Genomic DNA, 27,288 nt, shown 5'->3' on the forward strand with positions numbered 1-27,288 from the left:
CTAAGCATGTAATGAAGGAGATTTCTCTCTTATCATGTAGCTTATAATTTTTATCTAATCTTACAAGTCATTTGCTGGTTTTTAAATTTCAATTAATCTCACATTTCCAAATCGAATATTTAAGACATTCGCGAGTAGATAATCAATTTATTACGAGTCACGATTTTTTCATAGCAAAATATAACGTAGATTTTATTAATTTTAATCAGAACTTTTTATGTTTGTAGATACAGTAGTTTATCAGTTATATATTTTGATTAGACAAAATTTATCATAACTTATTAATATGCAATCTTATATCTTTTTTTCTTTTTTTAATTACAAAATAATATATTATTATAGCAATTCTAATAGAATTTAAATAGGACTAATATAGAAACAAATAGAATTTAATAAAACATTTAAATTTATTATAAAATAATCATAAATATTCATTTGATTAATCGTAATTATGACATATTTAATTTTTAATTAATATTAATTGTGCATAATTTTATATAAAAAAATTGCAATTTATAAGTTTAATAAACAACTAAAATCTAAAAAAATAAAAAATAATTTACAAATACGTTGCTTGAATATTATAAAAATATAAGTAATGTTATTTAAAATTGTGTAACAACAATGGAGAGTACAAATTAATTTTTTTATTTACAAATTTATATATTACAAAATACATATTGGCTATAAAATCGATCGAACTATAGAAAATGTTTGTTTTTAATTTCCTATACGTTCCATATAACTTTACATAAAATATTAGAATTTTACATAAATTATTAGAGTATAAAATATATAGTTAATATCCTAGATAGCAAAATGTTAGCCAATAATCATGACTTTACAGCAGATTCCTATCCTAAGATTAATTGCCGTATTTGCAATTGATGACATTATGCTAGCATAAATAGTAAATAAAATCTGACAGCAGATTAGCGGCAAAAACCAAGAAAATTTGCACAATATAGTTAATGGTAAATTGGCGGTAGAAACCTAGTCTGTCAAACACAATCTGATAGCAGATTGGCGGCAGAAATTGAGCAGGAATAATTAATCTACAATTTCTTGTCATTTAAAAATATGATAAAATTGAATATTTTTCAATGAATATGTGCATAAAATGCAGTATCCATTAATTATAATTTATTTTATAAATATGAAATTTAATATAATATAATTAAATAAAATAATATGACATATATTATATTGTAGCTATATCTCAAATAGCAATTGTATACTTTGTAATGTAAATTTGCAAATATTAATTTTTTGATTAGTCCATAAAAGAAATACAAGTAAATATTTTTCAAGCATTTTATAACGAGAGACTACGTGAAAAAGAAACAAATTTGCCCATTTTTGTCGTATTAATCATGAAGATCATTCATACAATTATGAAACTTTTTGTGCATAAATTATCAGTGCAGTATATCCAATAGGCATATCATCTCCATTTTTCTCTTTCTCTACGTTATGTATCTTAAAATTATTTTGAATAATATCTGCGTATTCTTTAGCTCTTATTTCCGCAAATTTACGTGCTAATTCATTCTTGAATTCAACTCTTAGATTATTCGGCATGTCGTCCAAAAAGTTAAAAGTACATTGTGAAGTGACCATGGCTATCGAATTGAATAAAATATATACGATTAATTTAATATTGTAAATCAAATAAATGAGAAAAAATATAAAAACATATTAATCACGTAGCCTAGAATTTAATTTTTGCTTGTATATATATCAAGGAAAAGACTTACATAGAAATGTTTCTGCATTATCCTTGTAGTTCAATATCCGATGACTGCAATGATTAACTTGAAATCCAATATCTTCAAGCATTTCTATTATCTCTTCACGAGGTTGGATTGAATAATGAAGTGACCCAACATACTTTGCTTTGTCCTATATAAAAGATAATTGACAATATATAGTTAAAAAATTAAATGTGCAATATATATATTATATATTACATATAAAATATTTGTTATACAAAAAAGATGTATCCAAAATTAACTCAGGCATCAAAATTAATTATCTTGACGTAATTTGAGATTAAAATGACAAATTTTGCTACCTATAGAAATGTCAAATAATACAAGTACACATAAAACAAAATTGAATCTCATATCTTATGTTAGCCAAATCTATATAAGCATACATTCGGATGATTTTAAAATAAAAATTTCACAGTTACACAGAAATTATTCTACAATATAATCTTATATTATATTTCAATTGGCAATAATATTCACCCCCATATACGATGCATATAGCTCATCTTGCGCCATAATTTTCATAACTTCAAAAAAACTATGACGAACTATATATAATATCAGCATAGTTTTGTCAGGTCGAAGCATACAATACATATTTTCAAACGTCTGGCTGTTGAATAACGAAGATAAATGTTAATGATTGTAATTTTAAAAATATATAAATTTATTAGAATTATTTTTCGAAACACATAATTATGCAAAAGTATATATTAGTAAAATCGTGTATTACAAAAATTCTTTCTTACAAAAATAATATTATAATTTAATGTTACAGGTAATTTTTTCTTACAGGGGATGTTAAGAGAAGGAACAAGGGGAATTTCTGAGATCCCAACCATAGGATTCAAATTCCTCAGTTTCCAAAAATTTCTAAATATTAATTTGTCGCAATAACATCGCGTTTGGCTCTTAGTCGAGATGAAGATGGAGTTTTTTAAAAAATAGGAGAGCTGACTGACAAATATTCTTATTAATTATAATTTAACATTATTAAATAAATTTTCTTACCGAATGTCATGGCACCAATGCAAAGTGTGAAATGAGAATATGTGATCAAATTTCGAAATATATTTCTCCGGCAAGTTTTTTGTTTGAATATCCAACACTTCGAATTTGAGTCGTTCCTTGTCATCGTACATTTTATTTGCGTATTCGATCGTACTTGCCATAATATCTGTGCCTTTATATAATATACATATATAGTTTTAACATTAATTAATATTAATTTTCATTGCATTACGTGTTGTTTTTGTGCGCGCGTGAGCTGTCAAACTTTTTTACGATTCATTATTTTTTCTTACCGATCATTGTTGCTTTTGGACTAAGAGCTGTAAGAAGAATATCTTTTGTTGTATTCCGACATTAAGCGAACATTCATTCGACGGTCTGAATTCAATAATTGGCGCACACGAGTCACATTGTCGTCCGTTCGCGATGTTGACGGGCGTCCTGCGCGGGCCTCGTCGGCGACCTCCTTCCGACCTTCTCTAAACATCTTGTGCCATCTGTTTGACTGCGATTTGGAAAGGCAATCGTCCCCGAAAACTTTCTTGAGCATTTCAAAAGTTTCCAGCGGCGTCTTGTCCAGCTTCACGCAAAACTTTATCGCATAGCGTTGCTTTATCGTTCTCTCCATCACAAGTTCGACGCGACCACTAAGCAGAGGTTCACAGAATAAGCCGTCCTAACCCTCCAAGCGCATGGAAACAATTGAGCGACCTACCGTTGGAAAGCTAAGGGTACCCCCCTTCCTCCCCAACCGGTCCCATCGCTCTGCGATGTATAGTCGCGTCACAAAAAAATGCGACGCATTACTTTCCGGACAAACCCTGTATTTCCAGGTCCACAACCAACATCCATACATTTTCCAGTAATATGTTTTAGTTCCTCGGCAAACTCGTCGACAATAAGTGATATAATTTGTTTGTTCGCTTTAGTAAATAAAGCGTACTGCGCTGCTTGCATCATGATTTTATGATAATGTTCAAGTATATAACTAAAATTTATAAAAACTTGAAGAAAATGAGCTATAATTTAAGAGTCGGTGTGTCGAAATTTCAATATATGCAAATATACTCTGCGTGTAATTCTTCTTTACTTATTCAGAACGATTTTGGTTTTTTTTGAACTATTTTTTTTAGCTTATATAATATAATACATTAAAATATTCGGAATAATGGACAAAACAACACTCAATACAATAAGCTGAGATGGTTTAAAGAAAGGAATAAACGTTTTGAATAAATAAAAATGAGCAATTAATTACACACAGTTTTAAAATAACCAAATTACCGGAAATATGTGAATTGTTAGATGTTGCTGGTGAAATTGTTGATGAAATGAGGAATTTATCGAGCTACTTATAGTTCCTGCGAAAAATTACATAGAGAGCAGATATATATATTGTAAAATCATTGTTTTTGAAGAAAGAGCATTTTATACGATGAGTGTACTGAAGTGTGTGTGTGTGTGTGTGTGTATGTGTATGTAAAATGTATGTATACAGAATAAGAAATAATACAAGATATTAGCATTTAAAAAAATAGTTGCGTGAATAGAACAGTATCGCGAACTTTTTAAAGAGACATTTCTTAACATAAAAATTTAAAGAGAAAATTATATTATAAAAAGATAGATAATGTAATTCGAGGTGTTGTGTGCCTCGGGTCGGGCACAAGGGTTCGCGCCAAATTAGGATATGGATTCGGGGCGTCGAAAGTCGGATCGGGTTGTCTTAAGATGTAAAATCTTATGCACCTGCTTTTCTTATTAAACACGTTTGTTTCAATTGAACACTTGTCGTTGGCTTATTTTAACAATATTACACCTATTAGTGTAAGTTATTTAAACTAGTCTCGCGATAGCAACAATATACATGTATATATTTATGTGATTCGCGTGTTAATTTAGTTAGGTTACTGATAAGCAACTGCCTCGAACGCGTTTTCTGCTCGACTTATATAATGTCGATATTGAGGAAGTTTTTTAATCGGAAGGAGAGCCTGGTAACAGGTTTTGTCGATCAAGAACCTAGGTGCAAACGAAGGAAATTCAAAGTCCTGCTTCGCTTGCACTTCGGGCAATTTCGGTTCCGCGTGTTAGTGTAGTCAAATTAGGTTTTTATCTCGGAACTGATTCAATCAACTCGGATCTTAATGATTTATGGCTTAAAATTTCACAAATTAAATATACTAAAACCTTTATGGGTTAAAAATTGCCGCTTTTTACAGGGAATATGAAAAAATGCGAAAAAATTGAAATTGAACGATAAATGATTTTTTGAATGTGCTTCCTTGTATTCTATTGTTTGTAAACTGTAAATAGTTATTTACCAGAAGTTTAGCTGTAATGAAATATAATTTTATTCTTAATATACAAAGATTTTCAAACATCTACATCTTCCAAATTATCTTCTTCAAAAATGATTCAGAACTTCTTTTTTTATCACAATTAAAATATATAATTATAATAGAATTTTACAATTACATTGTAGCTTATTTTATACATAAAATTATATTAGAAAAGATATTATCTTATATAAATATTAAGATATATTTATATTATCTTAAAATTTTTATATTATCTTAATATTTTTATATTATCTTAATATTAAGATATTTATATTAGATAATATAAATAGTAAAATATTATATAAATAGTCTACCTCATATTTAAAGAATTTATAGTAAAGAATTGTTACCAGTAAACTTACCTTTGTCGCGATTGGAATGAAAATACTAAGAAAACTTGTGGGAACGTGAAACTACGTAAAGAGTTACGCCAAAAACAGGCCAAAAATCGTCTGTTTCGTCGTTTAATTCTGACTTGAAGTTGGTGCTCCGATATTTATATAAGTCTAAACGATATTTATATATAAGTCATTAATCCTCGAAAGTCAGATTGAACCCACTCTTTATCTTCAAGATGTGATAGGTCAAAGTTTGAATTATGCAGTTAGTTGCTTTATCCACTGCTTCAGTAAGATAACTATTGAATTGTTATCAATGCTTCAATAATCCAGCGAGAAATGATTGGTCGAATTGTTATAAATTTGACATTGATTTGACTTTGACATCGATTCGACAACGAATCGACGTCGATTAGACTATCATTTCTCACTGGGAAGGTAACTTCATATTGTTACTATATATCGAAATATAATATAATATATAGGGTACAAGTAACGTAAATGTATATTGTAATTTCCTACGCATGGATTTTTACAGTTTTATAATGTAAATATAAGATAACTCTTAAATGTTATATAAAAGCTAAAGCAGCAATATAACTTGTTGCATTATTGTAATATAACTATAGTGTGACTGTTATCGTACATGTTATTGTATATTAACTTTTAATTTATCTTAATATAATATATATATATATATATATATATATATATATATACAGGGTGGACCATTTTAAAAAATACGATCAATTTTCTCGTAAACTAAGCGAAAAATCGAAAAATTATTCAGACATGTGTTGTATGGTTTTAAAGGGGCTATAAAATGGTGCCATTAATTTGACCTTGGATATTCAGTTGAAGGTAACGCAAAGGTCACTTCAATTTTTTTAAATGGCATCCCCTATTTTTTATTACATATTCTTGTAGCTGATCTCGAGAGCTTTCCAAAACACTACAGTCAAATGTTTTTCCATTGCGTACTTTTTGAGTTATAAAGGTCAAAAATTACTACATTTTGATAAAAATACAAAATATTTCTTAAAATATTCACTATCCGATAGTCTTATTTTTCATGCTCCGACCAATCAGGGCAAAGTCCAAGCATGATTCAGCTAGTTAAGACAAGATCCGGACACGATCGTATTTTTAAAAATGGCTTACCCTGTATATATATATATATATATATAAAATTAATTCGAAGATTTTTTCTGGGATTAGTATATATATATACATACTAATCCCAGAAAAAATCTTCGAATTAATTCTAAGCGAAAGCAAACCATTCCATTTGCATTGGAATTAATTCGAAGATTTTTCATCAATCTTATATCTTTTTTCTTTTTTTAATTACAAAATAATATATTATTATAGCAATTCTAATAGAATTTAAATAGGACTAATATAGAAACAAATAGAATTTAATAAAACATTTAAATTTATTATAAAATAATCATAAATATTTATTTGATTAATTGTAATTATGACATCTTTAATTTTTAATTAATATTAATTGTGCATAATTTTATATAAAAAAATTGCAATTTATAAGTTTAATATTTATCTAAAATCTAAAGAGAGAGAGAGAGAGAGAGAGAGAGAGAGAGAGAGAGAGAGAGAGAGAGAGAGAGAGAGAGAGAGAGAGTAAAAAATAATATACAAATACATTGCTTGAATATTATAAAAATATAAGTAATGTTATTTAAAATTGTGTAACAACAATGGAGAGTACAAATTAATTTTTTTATTTACAAATTTATATATTACAAAATACATATTGGCTATAAAATCGATCGAACTATAGAAAATGTTTGTTTTTAATTTCCTATACGTTCCATATAACTTTACATAAAATATTAGAATTTTAAATAAATTATTATAGAGTATAAAATATATAGTCAATATCTCAGATAGCAAAATGTTAGCCAATAATCATGACTTTACAGCAGATTCCTATTTTAAGATTAATTGGTGTGTCTGCAATTGATGACATTATGCTAGCATAAGTAGTAAGTAAAATCTGACAGAAGATTAGCGGCAAAAACCAAGAAAATTTGCACAATATAGTTAATGGCAAATTGGCGGTAGAAACCTAGTCTGTCAAACACAATCTGATAGCAGATTGGCGGCAGAAATTGAGCAGGAATAATTAATCTACAATTTCTTGTCATTTAAAAATATGATAAAATTGAATATTTTTCAATGAATATGTGCATAAAATGCAGTATCCATTAATTATAATTTATTTTATAAATATGAAATTTAATATAATATAATTAAATAAAATAATATGACATATATTATATTGTAGCTATATCTCAAATAGCAATTGTATACTTTGTAATGTAAATTTGCAAATATTAATTTTTTGATTAGTCCATAAAAGAAATACAAGTAAATATTTTTCAAGCATTTTATAACGAGAGACTACGTGAAAAAGAAACAAATTTGCCCATTTTTGTCGTATTAATCATGAAGATCATTCATACAATTATGAAACTTTTTGTGCATAAATTATCAGTGCAGTATATCCAATAGGCATATCATCTCCATTTTTCTCCTTCTCTACGTTATGTATCTTAAAATTATTTTGAATAATATCTGCGTATTCTTTAGCTCTTATTTCCGCAAATTTACGTGCTAATTCATTCTTGAATTCAACTCTTAGATTATTCGGCATGTCGTCCAAAAAGTTAAAAGTACATTGTGAAGTGACCATGGCTATCGAATTGAATAAAATATATACGATTAATTTAATATTGTAAATCAAATAAATGAGAAAAAATATAAAAACATTATATTAATCACGTAGCCTAGAGTTTAATTTTTGCTTGTATATATATCAAGAAAAAGACTTACATAGAAACTTTTTTGCATTATCTTTGTAGTTCAATATCCGATGACTGCAATGATTAACTTGAAATCCAATATCTTCAAGCATTTCTATTATCTCTTCACGAGGTTGGATTGAATAATGAAGTGACCCAACATACTTTGCTTTGTCCTATATAAAAGATAATTGACAATATATACAGTTAAAAAATTAAATGTGCAATATATATATTATATATTACATATAGAATATTTGTTATACAAAAAAGATGTATCCAAAATTAACTCAGGCATCAAAATTAATTATCTTGACGTAATTTGAGATTAAAATGACAAATTTTGCTACCTATAGAAATGTCGAATAATACAAGTACACATAAAACAAAATTGAATCTCATATCTTATGTTAGCCAAATCTATATAAGCATACATTCGGAGGATTTTAAAATAAAAATTTCACAGTTACACAGAAATTATTCTACAATATAATCTTATATTATATTTCAATTGGCAATAATATTCACCCCCATATACGATGCATATAGCTCATCTTGCGCCATAATTTTCATAACTTCAAAAAAACTATGACGAACTATATAAAATATCAGCATAGTTTTGTCAGGTCGAAGCATACAATACATATTTTCAAACGTCTGGCTGTTGAATAACGAAGATAAATGTTAATGATTGTGATTTTAAAAATATATAAATTTATTAGAATTATTTTGCGAAACACATAATTATGCAAAAGTATATATTAGTAAAATCGTGTATTACAAAAATTCTTTCTTACAAAAATAATATTATAATTTAACATTATTAAATAAATTTTCTTACCGAATGTCATGGCACCAATGCAAAGTGTGAAATGAGAATATGTGATCAAATTTCGAAATATATTTCTCCGGCAAGTTTTTCGTTTGAATATCCAACACTTCGAATTTGAGTCGTTCCTTGTCATCGTACATTTTATTTGCGTATTCGATCGTACTTGCATTAATATCTGTGCCTTTATATAATATACATATATAGTTTTAACATTAATTAATATTAATTTTCATTGCATTATGTGTTGTTTTTGTGCGCGCGTGAGCTGTTAAAATCTTTTACGATTCATTATTTTTTCTTACCGATTATTGTTGCTTTTGGATTAAGAGCCGTAAGAAGAATATTCTTCGTTATATCTCCAGGTCCACAACCAACATCCATACATTTTCCAGTAATATATTTTAGTTCTTTGGCAAACTCGTTGACAATAAGTGATACACTTTCTTTTTTTGCTTTAGTAAATAAAGCGTACTGCGCTGCTTGCATCATGATTTTATGATAATTGTTCAAGTATATAACTAGAATTTATAAAACTTGAAGAAAATGAGCTATAATAAGAGTCGGTGTGTCGAAATTTCAATATATGCAAATATACTCTGCGTGTAATTCTTCTTTACTTATTTAGAACAATTTTGGTTTCTTTTGGACTATTTTTTTTAGCTTATCATATAATATAATACATTAAAATATTCGGAATGATGGACAAAACAACACTCAATACAATAAGCTGAGATGGTTTAAAGAAAGGAATAAACGTTTTGAATAAATAAAAATGAGCAATTAATTACACACAGTTTTAAAATAACCAAATTACCGGAAATATGTGAATTGTTAGATGTTGCTGGTGAAATTGTTGATGAAATGAGGAATTTATCGAGCTACTTATAGTTCCTGCGAAAAATTACATAGAGAGCAGATATATATTATGTAAAATCATTGTTTTTGAAGAAAGAGCATTTTTATACGATGAGTGTACTGAAGTGTGTGTGTGTGTGTGTGTATGTGTATGTAAAATGTATGTATACAGAATAAGAAATAATACAAGATATTAGCATTTAAAAAAATAGTTGCGTTAATAGAACAGTATCGCGAACTTTTTAAAGAGACATTTCTTAAAATAAAAATTTAAAGAGAAAATTATATTATAAAAAGATAGATAATGTAATTCGAGGTGTTGTGTGCCTCGGGTCGGGCACAAGGGTTCGCGCCAAATTAGGATATGGATTCGGGGCGTCGAAAGTCGGATCGGGTTGTCTTAAGATGTCGAATCTTATGCACCTGCTTTTCTTATTAAACACGTTTGTTTCAATTGAACACTTGTCGTTGGCTTATTTTAACAATATTACACCTATTAGTGTAAGTTACTTAAACTAGTCTCGCGATGGCAACAATATATATGTATATATTTATTTGATTTGCGTGTGAATCTAGTTAGGTTACTGATAAGCAACTGCCTCGAACGCGTTTTCTGCTCGACTTATATAATGTCGATATTGAGGAAGTTTTTTAATCGGAAGGAGTGCCTGGTAACAGGCCTTGTCGATCAATAACCTAGGTGCAAACGAAGGAAATTCAAAGTCCTGCTTCGCTTGCACTTTGGGCAATTTCGGTTCCGCGTGTTAGTGTAGTCAAATTAAGTTTTTATCTCGGAACTGATTCAATCAACTCGGATCTTAATGATTTATGGCTTAAAATTTCACAAATTAAATATACTAAAACCTTTATAGGTTAAAAATTGCCGCTTTTTACAGGGAATATGAAAAAATGCGAAAAAATTGAAATTGAACGATAAATGATTTTTTGAATGTGCTTCCTCGTATTCTATTGTTTGTAAACTGTAAATAGTTATTTACCAGAAGTTTAGCTGTAATGAAATATAATTTTATTCATAATATACAAAGATTTTCAAACATCTACATCTTCCAAATTATCTTCTTCAAAAATGATTCAGAACTTCTTCTTTTTATCACAATTAAAATATATAATTATAATAGAATTTTACAATTACATTGTAGCATAATCAGGGCAAAGTCCAAGCATGATTCAGCTAGATCCGGACACGATCGTATTTTTAAAAATGGCTTACCCTGTATATATATATATATATATATATATATATATATAAAATTAATTCGAAGATTTTTTCTGGGATTAGTATATATATATATATATATATATATATATATATATATATATTGTATATATATATATACATACTAATTTCAGAAAAAATCTTCGAATTAATTCTAAGCGAAAGCAAACCATTCCATTTGCATTGGAATTAATTCGAAGATTTTTCATCAATCTTATATCTTTTTTTCTTTTTTTAATTACAAAATAATATATTATTATAGCAATTCTAATAGAATTTAAATAGGACAAATATAGAAACAAATAGAATTTAATAAAACATTTAAATTTATTATAAAATAATCATAAATATTCATTTGATTAATTGTAATTATGACATCTTTAATTTTTAATTAATATTAATTGTGCATAATTTTATATAAAAAAAAATTGCAATTTATAAGTTTAATAATTATCTAAAATCTAAAAAGTAAAAAATAATTTACAAATACATTGCTTGAATATTATAAAAATATAAGTAATGTTATTTAAAATTGTGTAACAACAATGGAGAGTACAAATTAATTTTTTTATTTACAAATTTATATATTACAAAATACATATTGGCTATAAAATGGATCGAAATATAGAAAATGTTTGTTTTTAATTTCCTATACGTTCCATATAACTTTACATAAAATATTAGAATTTTACATAAATTATTAGAGTATAAAATATATAGTTAATATCCCAGATAGCAAAATGTTAGCCAATAATCATGACTTTACAGCATATTCCTAAGATTAATTGCTGTGTCCGCAATTGATGACATTATGCTAGCATAAATAGTAAGTAAAATCTGACAGCAGATTAGCGGCAAAAACCAAGAAAATTTGCACAATATAGTTAATGGCAAATTGGCGGTAGAAACCTAGTCTGTCAAACACAATCTGATAGCAGATTGGCGGCAGAAATTGAGCAGGAATAATTAATCTACAATTTCTTGTCATTTAAAAATATGATAAAATTGAATATTTTTCAATGAATATGTGCATAAAATGCAGTATCCATTAATTATAATTTATTTTATAAATATGAAATTTAATATAATATAATTAAATAAAATAATATGACATATATTATATTGTAGCTATATCTCAAATAGCAATTGTATACTTTGTAATGTAAATTTGCAAATATTAATTTTTTGATTAGTCCATAAAAGAAATACAAGTAAATATTTTTCAAGCATTTTATAACGAGAGACTACGTGAAAAAGAAACAAATTTGCCCATTTTTGTCGTATTAATCATGAAGATCATTCATACAATTATGAAACTTTTTGTGCATAAATTATCAGTGCAGTATATCCAATAGGCATATCATCTCCATTTTTCTCCTTCTCTACGTTATGTATCTTAAAATTATTTTGAATAATATCTGCGTATTCTTTAGCTCTTATTTCCGCAAATTTACGTGCTAATTCATTCTTGAATTCAACTCTTAGATTATTCGGCATGTCGTCCAAAAAGTTAAAAGTACATTGTGAAGTGACCATGGCTATCGAATTGAATAAAATATATACGATTAATTTAATATTGTAAATCAAATAAATGAGAAAAAATATAAAAACATTATATTAATTACGTAGCCTAGAATTTAATTTTTGCTTGTATATATATCAAGGAAAAGACTTACATAGAAATGTTTCTGCATTATCCTTGTAGTTCAATATCCGATGACTGCAATGATTAACTTGATATCCAATATCTTCAAGTATTTCTATTATCTCTTCACGAGGTTGGATTGAATAATGAAGTGGCCCAACATACTTTGCTTTGTCCTATATAAAAGATAATTGACAATATATGCAGTTAAAAAATTAAATGTGCAATATATATATTATATATTACATATAAAATATTTGTTATACAAAAAAGATGTATCCAAAATTAACTCAGGCATCAAAATTAATTATCTTGACGTAATTTGAGATTAAAATGACAAATTTTGCTACCTATAGAAATGTCGAATAATACAAGTACACATAAAACAAAATTGAATCTCATATCTTATGTTAGCCAAATCTATATAAGCATACATTCGGAGGATTTTAAAATAAAAATTTCACAGTTACACAAAAATTTATTCTACAATATAATCTTATATTATATTTCAATTGGCAATAATATTCACCCCCATATACGATGCATATCGCTCATCTTGCGCCATAATTTTCGAAACTTCAAAAAAACTATGATGAACTATATATAATATCAGCATAGTTTTGCCAGGTCAAAGCATACAATACATATTTTCAAACGTCTGGCTGTTGAATAACGAAGATAAATGTTAATGATTGTAATTTTAAAAATATATAAATTATTAGAAATATTTGAAACACATAGTTATGCAAAAGTATATATTAGTAAAATCATATATTACGAAAATTCTTTCTTACAAAAATAATATTGTAATTTACCATTATTAAATAAATTTTCTTACCGAATGTCATGGCACCATTGCAAAGTGTAAAATGAGAATATATGATCAAATTTCGAAATATATTTCTCCGGCAAATTTTTTGTTTGAATATCCAACACTTCGAATTTGAGTCGTTCCTTGTCACCGTACATTTTATTTGCGTATTCGGTCGTACTTGCATTAATATCTGTGCCTTTATATAATATACATATATAGTTTTAACATTAATTAATATTAATTTTCTTCACATTATGTGTTGTTTTTGTGCGCACGTGAGCTGTCAAAATCTTTTACATTATTTTTTCTTACCGATCATTGTTGCTTTTGGATTAAGAGCCGTAAGAAGAATATCTTTTGTTGTATTTCCAGGTCCACAACCAACATCCATACATTTTCCAGTAATATGTTTTAGTTCCTCGGCAAACTCGTCGACAATAAGTGATATAATTTGTTTGTTCGCTTTAGTAAATAAAGCGTATCGCGCTGCTTGCATCATGATTTTATGATAATTGTTCAAGTATATAACTAGAATTTATAAAAACTTGAAGAAAATGAGCTATAATATAAGAGTCGGTGTGTCGAAATTTCAATATATGCAAATATAATCTGCGTGTAATTCATCTTTACTTATTCAGAACGATTTTGGTTCTTTTTTTGGACTATTTTTTTCAGTTTATCATATAATATAATACAATAAAATATTCGGAATGATGGACAAAACAACACTCAATACAATAAGCTAAGATGGTTTAAAGTAAGGAATAAACGTTTTGAATAAATAAAAATGAGCAATTAATTACACACAGTTTTAAAATAACCAAATTACCGGAAATATGTGAATTGTTAGATGTTGCTGGTGAAATTGTTGATGAAATGAGGAATTTATCGAGCTACTTATAGTTCCTGCGAAAAATTACATAGAGAGCAGATATATATTATGTAAAATCATTGTTTTTGAAGAAAGAGCATTTTATACGATGAGTGTACTGAAGTGTGTGTGTGTGTGTGTGTGTATGTGTATGTAAAATGTATGTATACAGAATAAGAAATAATACAAGATATTAGCATTTAAAAAAATGGTTGCGTTAGTAGAACAGTGTCGCAAACTTTTTAAAGAGACATTTCTTAAAATAAAAATTTAAAGAAAAAATTATATTATAAAAAGATAGATAATGTAATTCGAGGTGTTGTGTGCCTCGGGTCGCGCACAAGGGTTCGCGCCAAATTAGGATATGGATTCGGGGCGTCGAAAGTCGGATCGGGTTGTCTTAAGATGTCGAATCTTATGCACCTGGTTTTTTTTTTAAACAATTGAACACTTGTGGTTGGCTTATTTTAACAATATTACACCTATTAGTGTAAGTTACTTAAACTAGTCTCGCGATAGCAACAATATATATGTATATATATATTTGATTTGCGTGTGAATCTAGTTAGGTTACTGATAAGCAAATACCTCGAACGTGTTTTTGCTCGACTTATATAATGTCGATATTAAGGAAGTTTTTTAATCGGAAAAGGTGCCTTGTAACAGGTCTTGTCGATCAAGAGCCTAGGTCAAAGTTTGAATTATGCAGTTAGTTGCTTTATTCACTGCTTCAGTAAGATAACTATTGAATAGTTATCAATGCTTCAATAATGCAGCGAGAAATGATTGGTCGAATCGTTATCAATTTGACATTGATTCGACTTTGACATCGATTCGACAACGAATCGACGTCGATTAGACTATCATTTCTCACTGGGAAGGTAACTTCATATTGTTACTATATATCGAAATATAATATAATATATAGGGTACAAGTAACGTAAATGTATATTGTAATTTCTTACGCATAGATTTTTACAGTTTTATAATGTAAATATAAGATAACTCTTAAATGTTATATAAAAGCTATAACAGCAATATAACTTGTTGCATTATTGTAATATAACTATAGTGTGACTGTTATCGTACATGTTATTGTATATTAACCGAGGGGGTAACCACTAGCTAAAATGTTGTCCCACAGATTACATAATTTCATTTGATTTCATGATTTCATCTAATTACAAACGATTTCATCTGATTATAAATGATTTCATCTGATTACAAATGATTTCATCTGATTGCAAATGGATTTTTTTCATTACATATGAAATCATTTCATAAAAGTAATGATTTTATCTGATTACACAATGCATTTTCGTGATTGCACATGTAATCATTTAAGATTTTATGTGACACATAAAATTATAAATAGCATTTTATCTTGAATTTGATCGCAATTTACTACGGAAAGTGCTCGTGCCACACATGATTTCATCACAGATTTCATAATGATTACACATGATTCCAATGATTACCAAAATTCAAAATGATTTCTGCTGACTACATATGATTTCATTATGATTTCTAATGATTCCGCATGATTTCATTTGACTTTATCAATTACATCTGATTGCAAACGATTACACGGGATTTCATAAGGATTTCATAAGGATTTCATAATGATTTCGGGGACACTGTCCCACGATTACATTAAGTGGTTACCCCCTCGATATTAACTTTTAATTTATCTTAATATATATATATATATATATATATATATATATATACAGAGTAGGCCATTTTAAATACGATCAATTTTCTCGTAAACTAAGCGAAATATCGAAAAATTATTCAGACATGTGTTGTATGGTTTCAAAGGGGCTATAAAATGGTGCCATTAGTTTGACCTTGGATATTCAGTTGAAGGTCACGCGAAGGTTACTTCAATTTTTTTAAATGGCATCCCCTATTTTTTATTACATATTCTTGTAGCTGATCTCGAGAGCTTTCCAAAACACTACAGTCAAATGTTTTTCCATTGCGTACTTTTTGAGTTATAAAGCTCAAAAGTTACTACATTTTGATAAAAATACAAAATATATATATTTCTTAAAATATTCACTATCCGATAGTCTTATTTTTCATGCTCCGACCAATCAGGGCAAAGTCTAAGCATGATCCAGCTAGTTAAGACAAGATCCGGATACGATCGTATTTTTAAAAATGGCTTACCCTGTATATATACATATATACATATATATATATATATATATATACATACTAATCCCAGAAAAAATCTTCGAATTAATTCTAAGCGAAAGCAAACCATTCCATTTGCATTGGAATTAATTCGAAGATTTTTCATCAATCTTATATCTTTTTTTCTTTTTTTAATTACAAAATAATATATCATTATAGCAATTCTAATAGAATTTAAATAGGACTAATATAGTTTGGGCGCGTTCTTGTTCTTTAATTATGTTTTGCCACTATCACGGATCGGGAGAGGATATTTTATCCGGAATATTAATTTGGGGTGCAAAGTATACTGTATTTAACTGCATTTATTCGTGTCACAAAAGACCTGATACAAACTTTTACTCTCCACCGAGAAACAAACGTGTTACGCGAATTCTATCTGTTCTCGAGGCCGCGCATTGTCTCGCTTCTCTTGATCATTCCTCGACCTTATTTTTATTTTTAGGTAATTAGACTATATCTTTATTTTGAGGTATTCTCGCTTTTTATTATGTTTGGAAATCGAAATTTACCTTCGTCATGTTAGTCGCTCGTTTATTTATTTATTGTTTTGTGTCACCGGTCGCGATATCCTGAACACACGTCGCTTGTAATTTTAATTTTTATTTCGTATATATTTTATATGCTTGTGGCATTTATCGCTACAATAGAAACGAATAGAATTTAATAAAACATTTAAATTTATTATAAAATAATCATAAATATTTATTAATAAATATGTGCAGGTTTGTCCATTACAATGAAAACATGCTTCGGTACAAAATAATCTGGTTTTTCTGCAGCCACAATTTCCGCCGCATCTTGATTTGCATTTGCAAAAAATGATTTTTAATAAATTTTCAGGAGCAGGTTGTTGACACATTTGGCATTAAACATTCACCGGATTTCCATCCCCAGTCCATTGGCGATAAATAATTTTCAATCCATAATTGAACTTGTAGATAGGTATACTTTATATATAATAATTTGATTTAACGCATACTTTATTTTTATAATATTGTTGATGAATGGTTTAACCGTTCTTTATAATGGCGTGTAAAGTGATATGTAACTGAGCTGTGGCGTGAATATTTATAAAGTCATCGATTTAGCAGATTTAATAAAACGTATTATAATTAAGGGAAACTAAGACAATTCCACGCTTTCAAACGATGGAATGCCAAGAGTTTTTCCACCTTTAAAATCATCATTGAAAATAATCCGCATGAACATCTTGAAATGATCTAAGAACAATATAGTGATGTATTCAGCCTCAAAATCATACATGCTACACATCATCACAAGTTGTAATCATTCGCATCACCCAAGTTATTTTCAATATGAGTATAATTAATAGTAGGAATTGCAATCGTTAGCATCGTCGAAATGTTTTTTTTTTTTAATTTTATAATTGACTAATATTATATGACTCCACTAATGAAGACTGCGTACAGTCGAAACGTTTGTGATTTAATTGTATTATTATGTTTTAATTGTTTTTATATGGTATAATTGGGAAGCAATAAAAATTTATAATATTCATTAACATATCCTAATAATTTATGCTCTTGAGTTGGCCTGTACTTACATTAATTTTACAATTTTATTTCAATATATAAGAGCGTTATAATTTTTACTAATTTATTATTACAATCAATTTATCCTCCTCCCCCTCTTTTTTCCCTTGATCATCATTTTTGTCCTGGTCGCCTCACGGCAAAATATGGCAACCCTATAATAGTTATATTTTTTAGGGATATAACATCCCTCCTCCATTAAAGAAGAAAAACGAAAGTACGTAAGTTTTTTGCTTAAAACTAAAGTTTACAATCACGACTCGTAAAACTGACTGATAAATTCGGATCGACGAAAAGGTTTAGAAGGAACTAGACTGATTTCACTTATACACAACGGTCGGGTTAATTCCTGCTTTAATGGAGTCATTATTGTCTTTGATGAATCGATAAACATGATTTTAGCGGATGACTATATCGCAAATTAGATAAACGTTACGCCTCTCTTAAATGTCAGAAACATGTTTATTGCAGTATTGATGTCGACATGCTTTGACATTGACGAAAGCATTTTTCTTAAACATTCTTTACATAACATTATTGAATAATAAAAGGAATGCATGGAGAGACACTACATTCTTTAATCCAATAGCGCGAATGATGCATTGCGGAATCGCATCGCGTTTCAACGAGAGAAACATTCTTTCATTGAAATTCTTTACTTTCAGTGCAATATTTCGATTCGAATTGTTACATGATCGAGGATGTCGGAACATTCTTATCCTGACTGCAACGCATTACACGGTTCGAGAGTTTAATCTTTTCTTTAATTATGTAAAAAAATATTTGTCTTATAATTTACAATTGATTTGTTTCTCCTGCATTTTGATATAATATGTTGTTTAGAATTATAGAGATATCAATCGAAATTATTTAACTCTGTTCTTAATGATCGATATAAAAACAATTCTACTTTATTCCGAACTAATTTCTTGTAGAATATAATATAAAGAAGTGCCATTATAATTGACGTATAAAGATATTATGTCAATTTAATGTTATTTAATCTAATGAATGTGTTTTTCCTCCGTTTCAGGTATAAGTGTTGTTTCCTGTTTGCCATTAAGAATATCGATTTTTAATTGGAAAACATTTGTTTTCGAAAGATAAGTGTTATCAGAAAAAATGCTCCGATGAAAGAAACAGATTATAAGATTGTATAATAATTCGTTAAAGCAGATAGCTGCAAATAGCTTTTCTTTATAAGGAAAATCATAAATCTGTTATAATAAAGTGTATAAAATCAAAACATGAAATGCATTTGCATTAATCAGAATGAAGATAAACGACGTTTTAATTAAAAGTAACGCTCGAGTACCCTACTTGTTACATTACGTGGGACCGAGTGCGTTCGATGTATTATGTGATCGATTGGATCCGGAGGATCCGTTCATACAACCATATGAAATCTTGACGGTCAAACTGCAGGAAATCTACGATCCTGTACCGTTGGAGATTGCCGAAAATTTTAAATTTCATCAACGGCGACAGGCAGAAGGAGAATTAGTACATCAATTTGCGGCGGCCTCGCATAAGCTAAGTCTTCATTGCAAATTTGGAAATTATCAGAAGACGGCGTTGCGGAATCAACTAGTTTTTGGACTCTCAAGCAAGAAAATCCAGACGAGATTGTTGGAGAAGAGAGAGAGCTAACATACGAAGAAGCCTTGCAAATAGCCACTACAATGGAGTTATCGGAGCAAGGTGCCACGTCACTACAAAATGGCGGTACAGTGGGTCTAGCAGCAGCAGCGGTGGAATACTTGCAAGCGGGCAAGAAGTCATCGAAGAAATCAACGGATAAGAATAATAATTTTGTTAAAAAGAGATTAGCAATTACAAATTTGTGATATAAAAATAATGTAAATTCAAAGCAGGCAAATAAGAACAATACTAAGACTGTTTAGTGTTTCAGATACGGTAAAGGACTTTTTGCGTCGCAATGTACTTTAAGTAGAGACATACGTTGCTCTGGCTGTGGAGGATCTGAGCACCTAGTCAAAGTTTGTTTTAAAAAGAAGGAATCGGCCAATCAATTGGACGAGGTCTTGCAATTGGAGCATTTGGAGCACAGAGATAAGTTTTTTTGCACACTTTCCGTGAATAATAAAAATATTCGTTTCGAGATTGATAGTGGTTCCGCGGTAACTATCATGAATCGTGAACAGGTTCGTGCGCTATTTCCAGATTCGTCCGTCCTTAAAATAGATCTCAACTTAGTTGCTTATTGTAAAACGATAGTTAAAATATTAGGGTATATTGTGGTTTACGTTTAATGTAATAAAACACGGAAAAAGTTAAATATTTACATTATACGGAATTGGAAAAACAGCCCTTATTAGGAAGAAAGTGGATTAGACAATTGAAGGGTCAGGTGTAATTTATTAGAAAGTTCTAATATCAATGCACAAGAAGCTACTAGTCAGCTGCAATTATTATTGCGGGAATATAAAAATTTGGGTGCGCCTACTTTAGCAAAAATTACAGGAATACAGGCGAGACTTACAATAAGGACTTACAAATGCAACACCAGTATTTTTAAAAGCGCGAGCTGTCCCTTTCAAATTAATTCCATTAATAGAAAAAGAATTAAATGAGCTAGAGCAAGCGGGAATACTTACCCGCGAAATTAGAGAATTCGGAATGGGCTACTCCCATTATCCCGGTTTTGAAAGCGAACAGTACTATTAGGGTATGCGGTGATTACAAATCAACAATTAATCCCAAATTAATAATCGATGAGCATCCGCTTCCTACGACAAATGAACTTTTTGCGAAACTAGCAGGCGGTACAAAACTTTTATTATTTACGTAACAGTCTTCATCTAAACAGCTGATGTCTTGAACACTAACTAGCTTTATGACATAAATATATAACAAAGACGAGTCAGATAAATATGATTAATCAATTATACCATTTTAACGGTGCGATATGTCCGAATTATCACTCATAATTCTGGAGACCGTGTTTTTCTTGAAATTAAAATACCAATTTCTGATAAAAGCAAAAATACAAAGCAAATCTGTCAAGAAGAGAGAAATGGCTAGCAGATGCGAGATGCGGAATACGTAAATAAGATATCAGGACGTTCATTTATCTATCGCATAAATCTGAGTTTTTGTCCCATTCTCTGCGTGTGAAAAATACGTATGCGAAATTAAGAGATTCTGCGAACGGGTGGCATGTACTTATCATCCTACCATTATCATAATGCCCTGGACAACGTCGCGTTCCAAGGGCAGTGCCAAGAGCGCATTGCTTATGCTCGCATCGACTTTCCTTAATCGCCTTTTCCGCACGCCAAGTAAGATGGCGCTCCGCATCGTCTTCGTTATCTCTCCCTCTTCGATTTTCATCGCGGAAACATCGACGCTCGTATCGGGACGAGCTGGCTCCAGGTCGTTTTCTGTTCCAGTTCGTTCCAACTCGCTCGTTCCGTGGGATTCGCGGGTGAAATCGGGAGGAGAGACGATCCCTGGGGGACATAAAGACCGTGGCTTTATTACCGGGAAACCTGTTAGTTATGCTAATATCGACTTACAAATCATCTTCATTATCGGTGATGAGCAATTAATATGCCTGCCTGTCCCTTGCCCGGCAATGCTAATGCACTCTGAATGTCTCTCAATTACACGGCGACGTTGTTTCACGTATGTAGTCGCCGATCGAGGATCAACCGATCGAAGATCAATTTTCTCTTTCTTCTCTTTTCTGATATACATATGTGCGCAACCTAGAATTATAATAATCTATTCCGAAAAATAAGCGCGGCCTTGCGGGTTTCCAGACATCGCGCGTTAAAACCTTGACGACAATAACGCGGAGAAAATTTAACGCAGAAAACACGATGTACCTATATGTATACGAGGTCGTGCAATAAAGTGAGTGCGGTCGATGTTGTAGCGCGAGTTCCTCGATACGGTAAAACGAAGAAAAAGCATGAACTTTGATAACGAACTCGAGAGAGCAATGATCAATCGTCATATTTCTCAATGTGTTGACTAGATAATGGACTATTGAAATCTGTTAATGCGGCATTTTATAATTTTAATGCACGTTTATCTATAATTCACGCTCGACTCATCAGCTATGAAGCAGATTATTTCAATATTTCAACTGGCAATCGGATCACTTTTTTATTAAATAGAATGTTAGAATCAGAAATTTATTTAATATATTCTGCAAGCATTGTTAAACCGAAAAAATATCAATCAAATCGGACAAACCGTAAATTTACAAAATCTTACATAAAAGAATTAGACGTTTTGACTGCACGCAGTCTTCTTCAGTGTTACATAAATTATCGAGTCATATCTTAACTGCTATTATATTACATTAATATCCTATCGAATTAATAATGTTAGAAATGTGTTACGTTTCGAAATGTGTCATATCTGATGTTTCGTCCATGAATCCTTTTGTGTAGAGATCCCTCTTAAGCTATAAAATGCTTCCCGTGAAATTTCTTCGTTTCTTTGCGAGAATGGTTAATAACGGTATGCACTGCGTACAATCAAGTCAATTAATAATCAGTCACAATTTATAAAATCTTACGTAATTGTTCGGCTTACTTTTAAATTTCTTTATGCTGATTTCACATTATTTTTTAAAAAACTTTATAACTGTTAGTTCGTTAAGATATCTCACTGTATCAAGTCAACAAGCTAAAAGTGTTTATATATATTAAGTTATTATGTAAAAAATGTTGATGTCTTGTTTGTCTTTTTAGTAATCTATCGTCTGTTTGTTAACATGTTTAAAACATCAAAATAAGCCTCACTGAGCAGCTCGGTATCCTTGTTGGAATTAAGGCCATTTTTTTTGCTCTTTGATATGTAACATCTCAGAGACAAGTCTCTTATAATAATTACCTTCCCTGTCTAAAATCTTTACATTATTCCAATCAATATTATGGTGTTCTTTTACTATGTGTTCCGAAACTAAAATAAATTAAATTAAAAATTTGCGATGTAATTCCGACACACAATAAAAATATGTAACAAAGAAATTCAATAAGACACATAAAAAATATGTTTCAATAATACTGTTATATCCCTAAATGATATAACCACTTAGGTTACATTTGTTTGACGACGGATGCCGATTGCGCCAAAAACGCAAACACTGCGAGACACGCACGAAACCGAAATTGCTTAAAGTGCAAGCAAAGCAGAACTTTGAATTTACCTCGCTTGCACCTAGGTTCTTAACCAAAAGGGCCCGTTGAGCTCCGTGAAATTAGCACCCCCAAATGCGATTTTTTAAAAAATTCTGATAACATTCGTTTGTCCACGATTTGTCCACATTTGTTCAACAACAAATTTTGTTTGTTTACCTTCCAAAACAAAGTTATGGAAAAAAATTCATTACTAGCATCCTCATGAAAGATTTCTTTAATTTTAAAGCACCAAACGATTGTCTACAATTTGTCCACATTTGTCCAACAAAAAATTTTGTTTCTTCACCTTCCAAAACAAAGTCATGACACGCTTCGCGCGCGCTTGTGTTGCTAGAACTATAAAAACCGAGCAGGATACGCGCCCGGCAGTCGCAATACAGTCGTCAATATAAAGGTAATCACGTTCGCGCGCGCACTTCGCAAAGTCATACATAATTGCTACCGCTCATAGACATAGGAATATGTCAATGTCTATGCTACCGCTACACTAGTTTACGTAACATACAGGTGTAATATTGTGAAAATAAAGATAAAGTCAAGTGTTTACTTAAAAAAAAAAAGCTCTTTAATAATGAAAATGTAAAGTGAATTAATACAATAACCCCGATCCAAGCCCTGACGTTCCGGATTTATATCCTAATTTGGCGCAACCCCTTATGCCCGACCCAAGGTACCCAACACCTCAAATTACACATTATCCATCTTTTTATAATATAATTTTCTTTTTAAATTTTTCATTTAAGAAATGTCTCTTTAAAAAGTTCGCGACACTGTTCTATTAACGCAACCATTTTTTTAATGCTAATATCTTGTATTATTTCTTATTCTGTATATATATATTTTACACAAACACACACACACACACACACTTCAGTACACTTGTATAAAAATGCTTTCTTTTTCGAAAACAATGATTTTACACAATACCTATATATCTGCTCTCTATGTAATTTTTCGCAGGAACCATAAATAGTTCGATAAATTCTTAGATTTCATCGACAATTTCACCAGCAACATCTAACAATTCACATATTTCCGGTAATTTAGTTATTTTAAAACTGTGTGTAATTAATTGCTCATTTTTATTTATTCAAAATGTTTATTCCTTTTTTTAAACCATCTCAGCTTATTGTATTGAGTGTTGTTTTGTCTATCATTCCGAATATTTTATTGTATTATATTATATGATAAGCTGAAAAAAATAGTCCAAAAAAAGAATCAAAACCGTTCTAAATAAATAAAGAATAATAACACGCAGAGTATATTTGCATATATTGAAATTTCGACACACCGACTCTTATTATAGCTCATTTTCTTCAAGTTTTTATAAATTCTAGTTGTATACTTGAACATTATCATAAAATCATGATGCAAGCAGCGCGATACGCTTTATTTACTAAAGCGAACAAAGAAAGTGTATCACTTATTGTCAACGAGTTTGCCAAAGAACTTAAATATATTACTGGAAAATGTATGGATGTTGGTTGTGGACCTGGAGATATAACGAAGGATATTCTTCTTACGGCTCTTAATCCAAAAGCAACAATGATCGGTAAGAAAAAATAATGAATCGTAAAAGATTTTGACAGCTCACGCACGCACAAAAACAACACATAATGTAAAGAAAATTAATATTAATTAATGTTAAAACTATATATGTATATTATATAAAGGCACAGATATTAATGCAAGTACGACCGAATACGCAAATAAAATGTACGGTGACAAGGAACGACTCAAATTCGAAGTGTTGGATATTCAAACAAAAAATTTGCCGGAGAAATATATTTCGAAATTTGATCACATATTCTCATTTCACACTTTGCATTGGTGCCATGACATTCGGTAAGAAAATTTATTTAATAATGGTAAATTACAATATTATTTTTGTAAGAAAGAATTTTTGTAATACACGATTTTACTAATATATACTTTTGCATCATTATGTGTTTCGAAAAATAATTCTAATAAATTTATATATTTTTAAAAATACAATCATTAACATTTATCTTCGTTATTCAACAGCCAAACGTTTGAAAATATGTATTGCATTCTTCGACCTGGCAAAACTATGCTGATATTATATATAGTTCGTCAAAACTTTTTTGAAGTTATAAATATTATGGCGCAAGATGAGCGATATGCATCGTATATGGGGGTGAATATTATTGCCAATTGAAATATAATATAAGATTATATTGTAGAATAATTTCTGTGTGATTGTGAAATTTTTATTTTAAAATCCTCCGAATGTATGCTTATATAGATTTGGCTAACATAAGATATGAGATTCAATTTTGTTTTATGTGTACTTGTATTATTCGACATTTCTATAGATAGCAAAATTTGTCATTTTAATCTCAAATTACGTCAAGATGATTAATTTTGATGCCTGGGTTAATTTTGGATACATCTTTTTTGTATAACAAATATTTTATATGTATATATAATATATATTGCACATTTAATTTTTTAACTGTATATATTGTCAATTATCTTTTATATAGGACAAAGCAAAGTATGTTGGGTCACTTCATTATTCACTCCAACCTCGTCAACAGATAAAAGAAATGCTTGAAGATATTGGATTTCAAGTTAATCATTGCAGTCATTGGATTATGACCTACAAGGATAATGCAGAAAAGTTTCTATGTAAGTCTTTTTCTTGATATATATACAAGCAGAAATTAAATTCTAGACTACGTGATTAACATAATGTTTTTATATTTTTTCTCATTTATTTGATTTACAAATTCTAAATTAATCGTATATATTTTATTCAATTCGATAGCCATGGTCACTTCACAATATACTTTTAAATTTTTGGACGACATGCCGAATAATCTAAGAGATGAATTCAAGAATGAATTAGCACGTAAATTTGCGGAAATAAGAGCTAAAGAATACGTAGATATTATTCAAGATAATTTGAAGATATATAATGTAGAGAAGAAAAAAAATAGAGATGATATGTCTGTTGGATATACTGCATTGATAATTTATGCACAAAAAGTTTCATAATTGTATAAATAATCTTCATGATTAATACGACAAAAATGAGCAATTCTTTTTCTTTTTCACGTAGTCTTTCGTTATAAATCACTTGACAAATATTTACTTGTATTTATTTTATGAACTAATAAAAAAATTAATATTTGCAAATTTACATTACAAAGTATACAATTGCTATTTGAGATATAGCTACAATATAATATATGTCATATTATTTTATTTAATTATATTATATTTAGTTTCATATTTATAAAAAAAATTATAATTAACGGATACTGCATTTTATGCACATATTCATTGAAAAATATTTAATTTTATCATATTTTTAAATGACAAGAAATTGTAGATTAATTATTCCTGCTCAATTTCTGCCGCCAATCTGCTATCAGATTGTGTTTGAGACTAGGTTTCTACCGCCAATTTGCTATTAACTATATTATACAGATTTTTTTGGTTTTTGCCGCTAATCTGCTGTCAGATTTTACTTACTACTTATGGTAGCATAATGTCATCAATTGCAAATACAACAATTAATTTTAGAATAGGAATCTGCTGTAAAATCATGATTATTGGCTAACATTTTGCTATCTAGGATATTGACTATATATTTTATACTCTAATAATTTATGTAAAGTTCTAATATTTTATGTTCTCGCATTTGCGCGGTCGCCATTAAAACCGTTCGTATTCTTTTATTGAGATCCTTCACTTCAACTGGAAAACCCGTGCCTTTCATAACTTTATCGGAGGAAGCGTAACTGTTGATTAACGATAACGATTTTTGAAATCGCGAGTTGTT

The 27,288-nt window shown here is 29.3% G+C and overlaps 3 protein-coding genes and 1 pseudogene across 7 annotated transcripts; 1 reads left to right on the forward strand and 3 right to left on the reverse strand.

The window, feature by feature from the left end:
* Positions 1-627: 627 nt before the first annotated feature.
* On the reverse strand, positions 628-4,156 carry LOC114939065 (juvenile hormone acid O-methyltransferase-like). The gene is made up of 7 exons (XM_085480472.1): positions 4,068-4,156; positions 3,614-3,771; positions 3,077-3,133; positions 2,784-2,955; positions 2,253-2,385; positions 1,758-1,902; positions 628-1,622 (listed from the first exon to the last, which is right to left on the reverse strand). The coding sequence occupies exons 2-7, from the start codon at positions 3,741-3,743 to the stop codon at positions 1,393-1,395; spliced, it is 867 nt and encodes a 288-aa protein (XP_085336598.1). The 5' UTR covers positions 3,744-3,771; positions 4,068-4,156; the 3' UTR covers positions 628-1,392.
* A 3,482-nt stretch (positions 4,157-7,638) lies between these two features.
* On the reverse strand, positions 7,639-10,569 carry LOC114939067 (juvenile hormone acid O-methyltransferase-like). Of its 3 annotated transcripts, XM_029313300.2 has the most exons (7): positions 10,399-10,569; positions 9,935-10,011; positions 9,423-9,638; positions 9,130-9,301; positions 8,817-8,949; positions 8,320-8,464; positions 7,639-8,181 (listed from the first exon to the last, which is right to left on the reverse strand). In XM_029313300.2, the coding sequence occupies exons 3-7, from the start codon at positions 9,607-9,609 to the stop codon at positions 7,952-7,954; spliced, it is 867 nt and encodes a 288-aa protein (XP_029169133.1). In that variant the 5' UTR covers positions 9,610-9,638; positions 9,935-10,011; positions 10,399-10,569; the 3' UTR covers positions 7,639-7,951. The 3 variants fall into 3 exon arrangements, with proteins under 3 accessions (XP_029169133.1, XP_085336600.1, XP_029169132.1); XM_085480474.1 differs by lacking the exon at positions 9,935-10,011; XM_029313299.2 differs by lacking the exon at positions 10,399-10,569 and having other exon boundaries at positions 9,935-10,160.
* Positions 10,570-11,760: 1,191 nt separating this feature from the next.
* Positions 11,761-15,142, reverse strand: LOC114939066 (juvenile hormone acid O-methyltransferase-like; annotated as a pseudogene). Its single transcript, XR_014924212.1, has 7 exons — positions 14,966-15,142; positions 14,501-14,577; positions 13,984-14,230; positions 13,696-13,867; positions 13,387-13,519; positions 12,889-13,033; positions 11,761-12,750 (listed from the first exon to the last, which is right to left on the reverse strand). The product of XR_014924212.1 is annotated as a juvenile hormone acid O-methyltransferase-like (transcript).
* Positions 15,143-18,781: 3,639 nt separating this feature from the next.
* LOC114939028 (juvenile hormone acid O-methyltransferase-like) lies at positions 18,782-26,689 on the forward strand. 2 transcript variants are annotated; one of them, XM_085480475.1, is made up of 8 exons: positions 18,782-19,041; positions 19,334-24,147; positions 24,438-24,515; positions 24,815-25,029; positions 25,151-25,322; positions 25,503-25,635; positions 25,985-26,129; positions 26,269-26,689. In XM_085480475.1, exons 4-8 carry the CDS (start codon positions 24,843-24,845, stop codon positions 26,496-26,498), a joined length of 867 nt encoding a protein of 288 aa, XP_085336601.1. In that variant the 5' UTR covers positions 18,782-19,041; positions 19,334-24,147; positions 24,438-24,515; positions 24,815-24,842; the 3' UTR covers positions 26,499-26,689. The 2 variants fall into 2 exon arrangements, with proteins under 2 accessions (XP_085336601.1, XP_085336602.1); XM_085480476.1 differs by lacking the exons at positions 18,782-19,041; positions 19,334-24,147; positions 24,438-24,515 and having other exon boundaries at positions 24,526-25,029.
* Positions 26,690-27,288: the final 599 nt, after the last annotated feature.

Source organism: Nylanderia fulva, unplaced genomic scaffold (genome assembly GCF_048542155.1).
Source record: "Nylanderia fulva isolate GAGA-0341 unplaced genomic scaffold, ASM4854215v1 Scaffold15, whole genome shotgun sequence".
Classification (NCBI taxonomy): Eukaryota; Metazoa; Arthropoda; class Insecta; order Hymenoptera; family Formicidae; genus Nylanderia; species Nylanderia fulva.

Coding starts and splice junctions, on each gene's coding strand:
- LOC114939067 (XM_085480474.1), bottom strand. CDS start 9,609: ATGATGCAAGCAGCGCAGTACGCTTTATTTACTAAAGCAAAAAAAGAA. Junction 8,950..9,129: donor CATTGGTGCCATGACATTCG/GTAAGAAAATTT, acceptor GTTATTCAACAG/CCAGACGTTTGAAAATATGT. Junction 8,465..8,816: donor TATATGCATCGTATATGGGG/GTGAATATTATT, acceptor TCTTTTATATAG/GACAAAGCAAAGTATGTTGG.
- LOC114939028 (XM_085480475.1), top strand. CDS start 24,843: ATGATGCAAGCAGCGCGATACGCTTTATTTACTAAAGCGAACAAAGAA. Junction 25,323..25,502: donor CATTGGTGCCATGACATTCG/GTAAGAAAATTT, acceptor GTTATTCAACAG/CCAAACGTTTGAAAATATGT. Junction 25,636..25,984: donor GATATGCATCGTATATGGGG/GTGAATATTATT, acceptor TCTTTTATATAG/GACAAAGCAAAGTATGTTGG.
- LOC114939065 (XM_085480472.1), bottom strand. CDS start 3,743: ATGATGCAAGCAGCGCAGTACGCTTTATTTACTAAAGCGAACAAACAA. Junction 1,903..2,252: donor TATATGCATCGTATATGGGG/GTGAATATTATT, acceptor TCTTTTATATAG/GACAAAGCAAAGTATGTTGG. Junction 1,623..1,757: donor TAATGCAGAAACATTTCTAT/GTAAGTCTTTTC, acceptor TCAATTCGATAG/CCATGGTCACTTCACAATGT.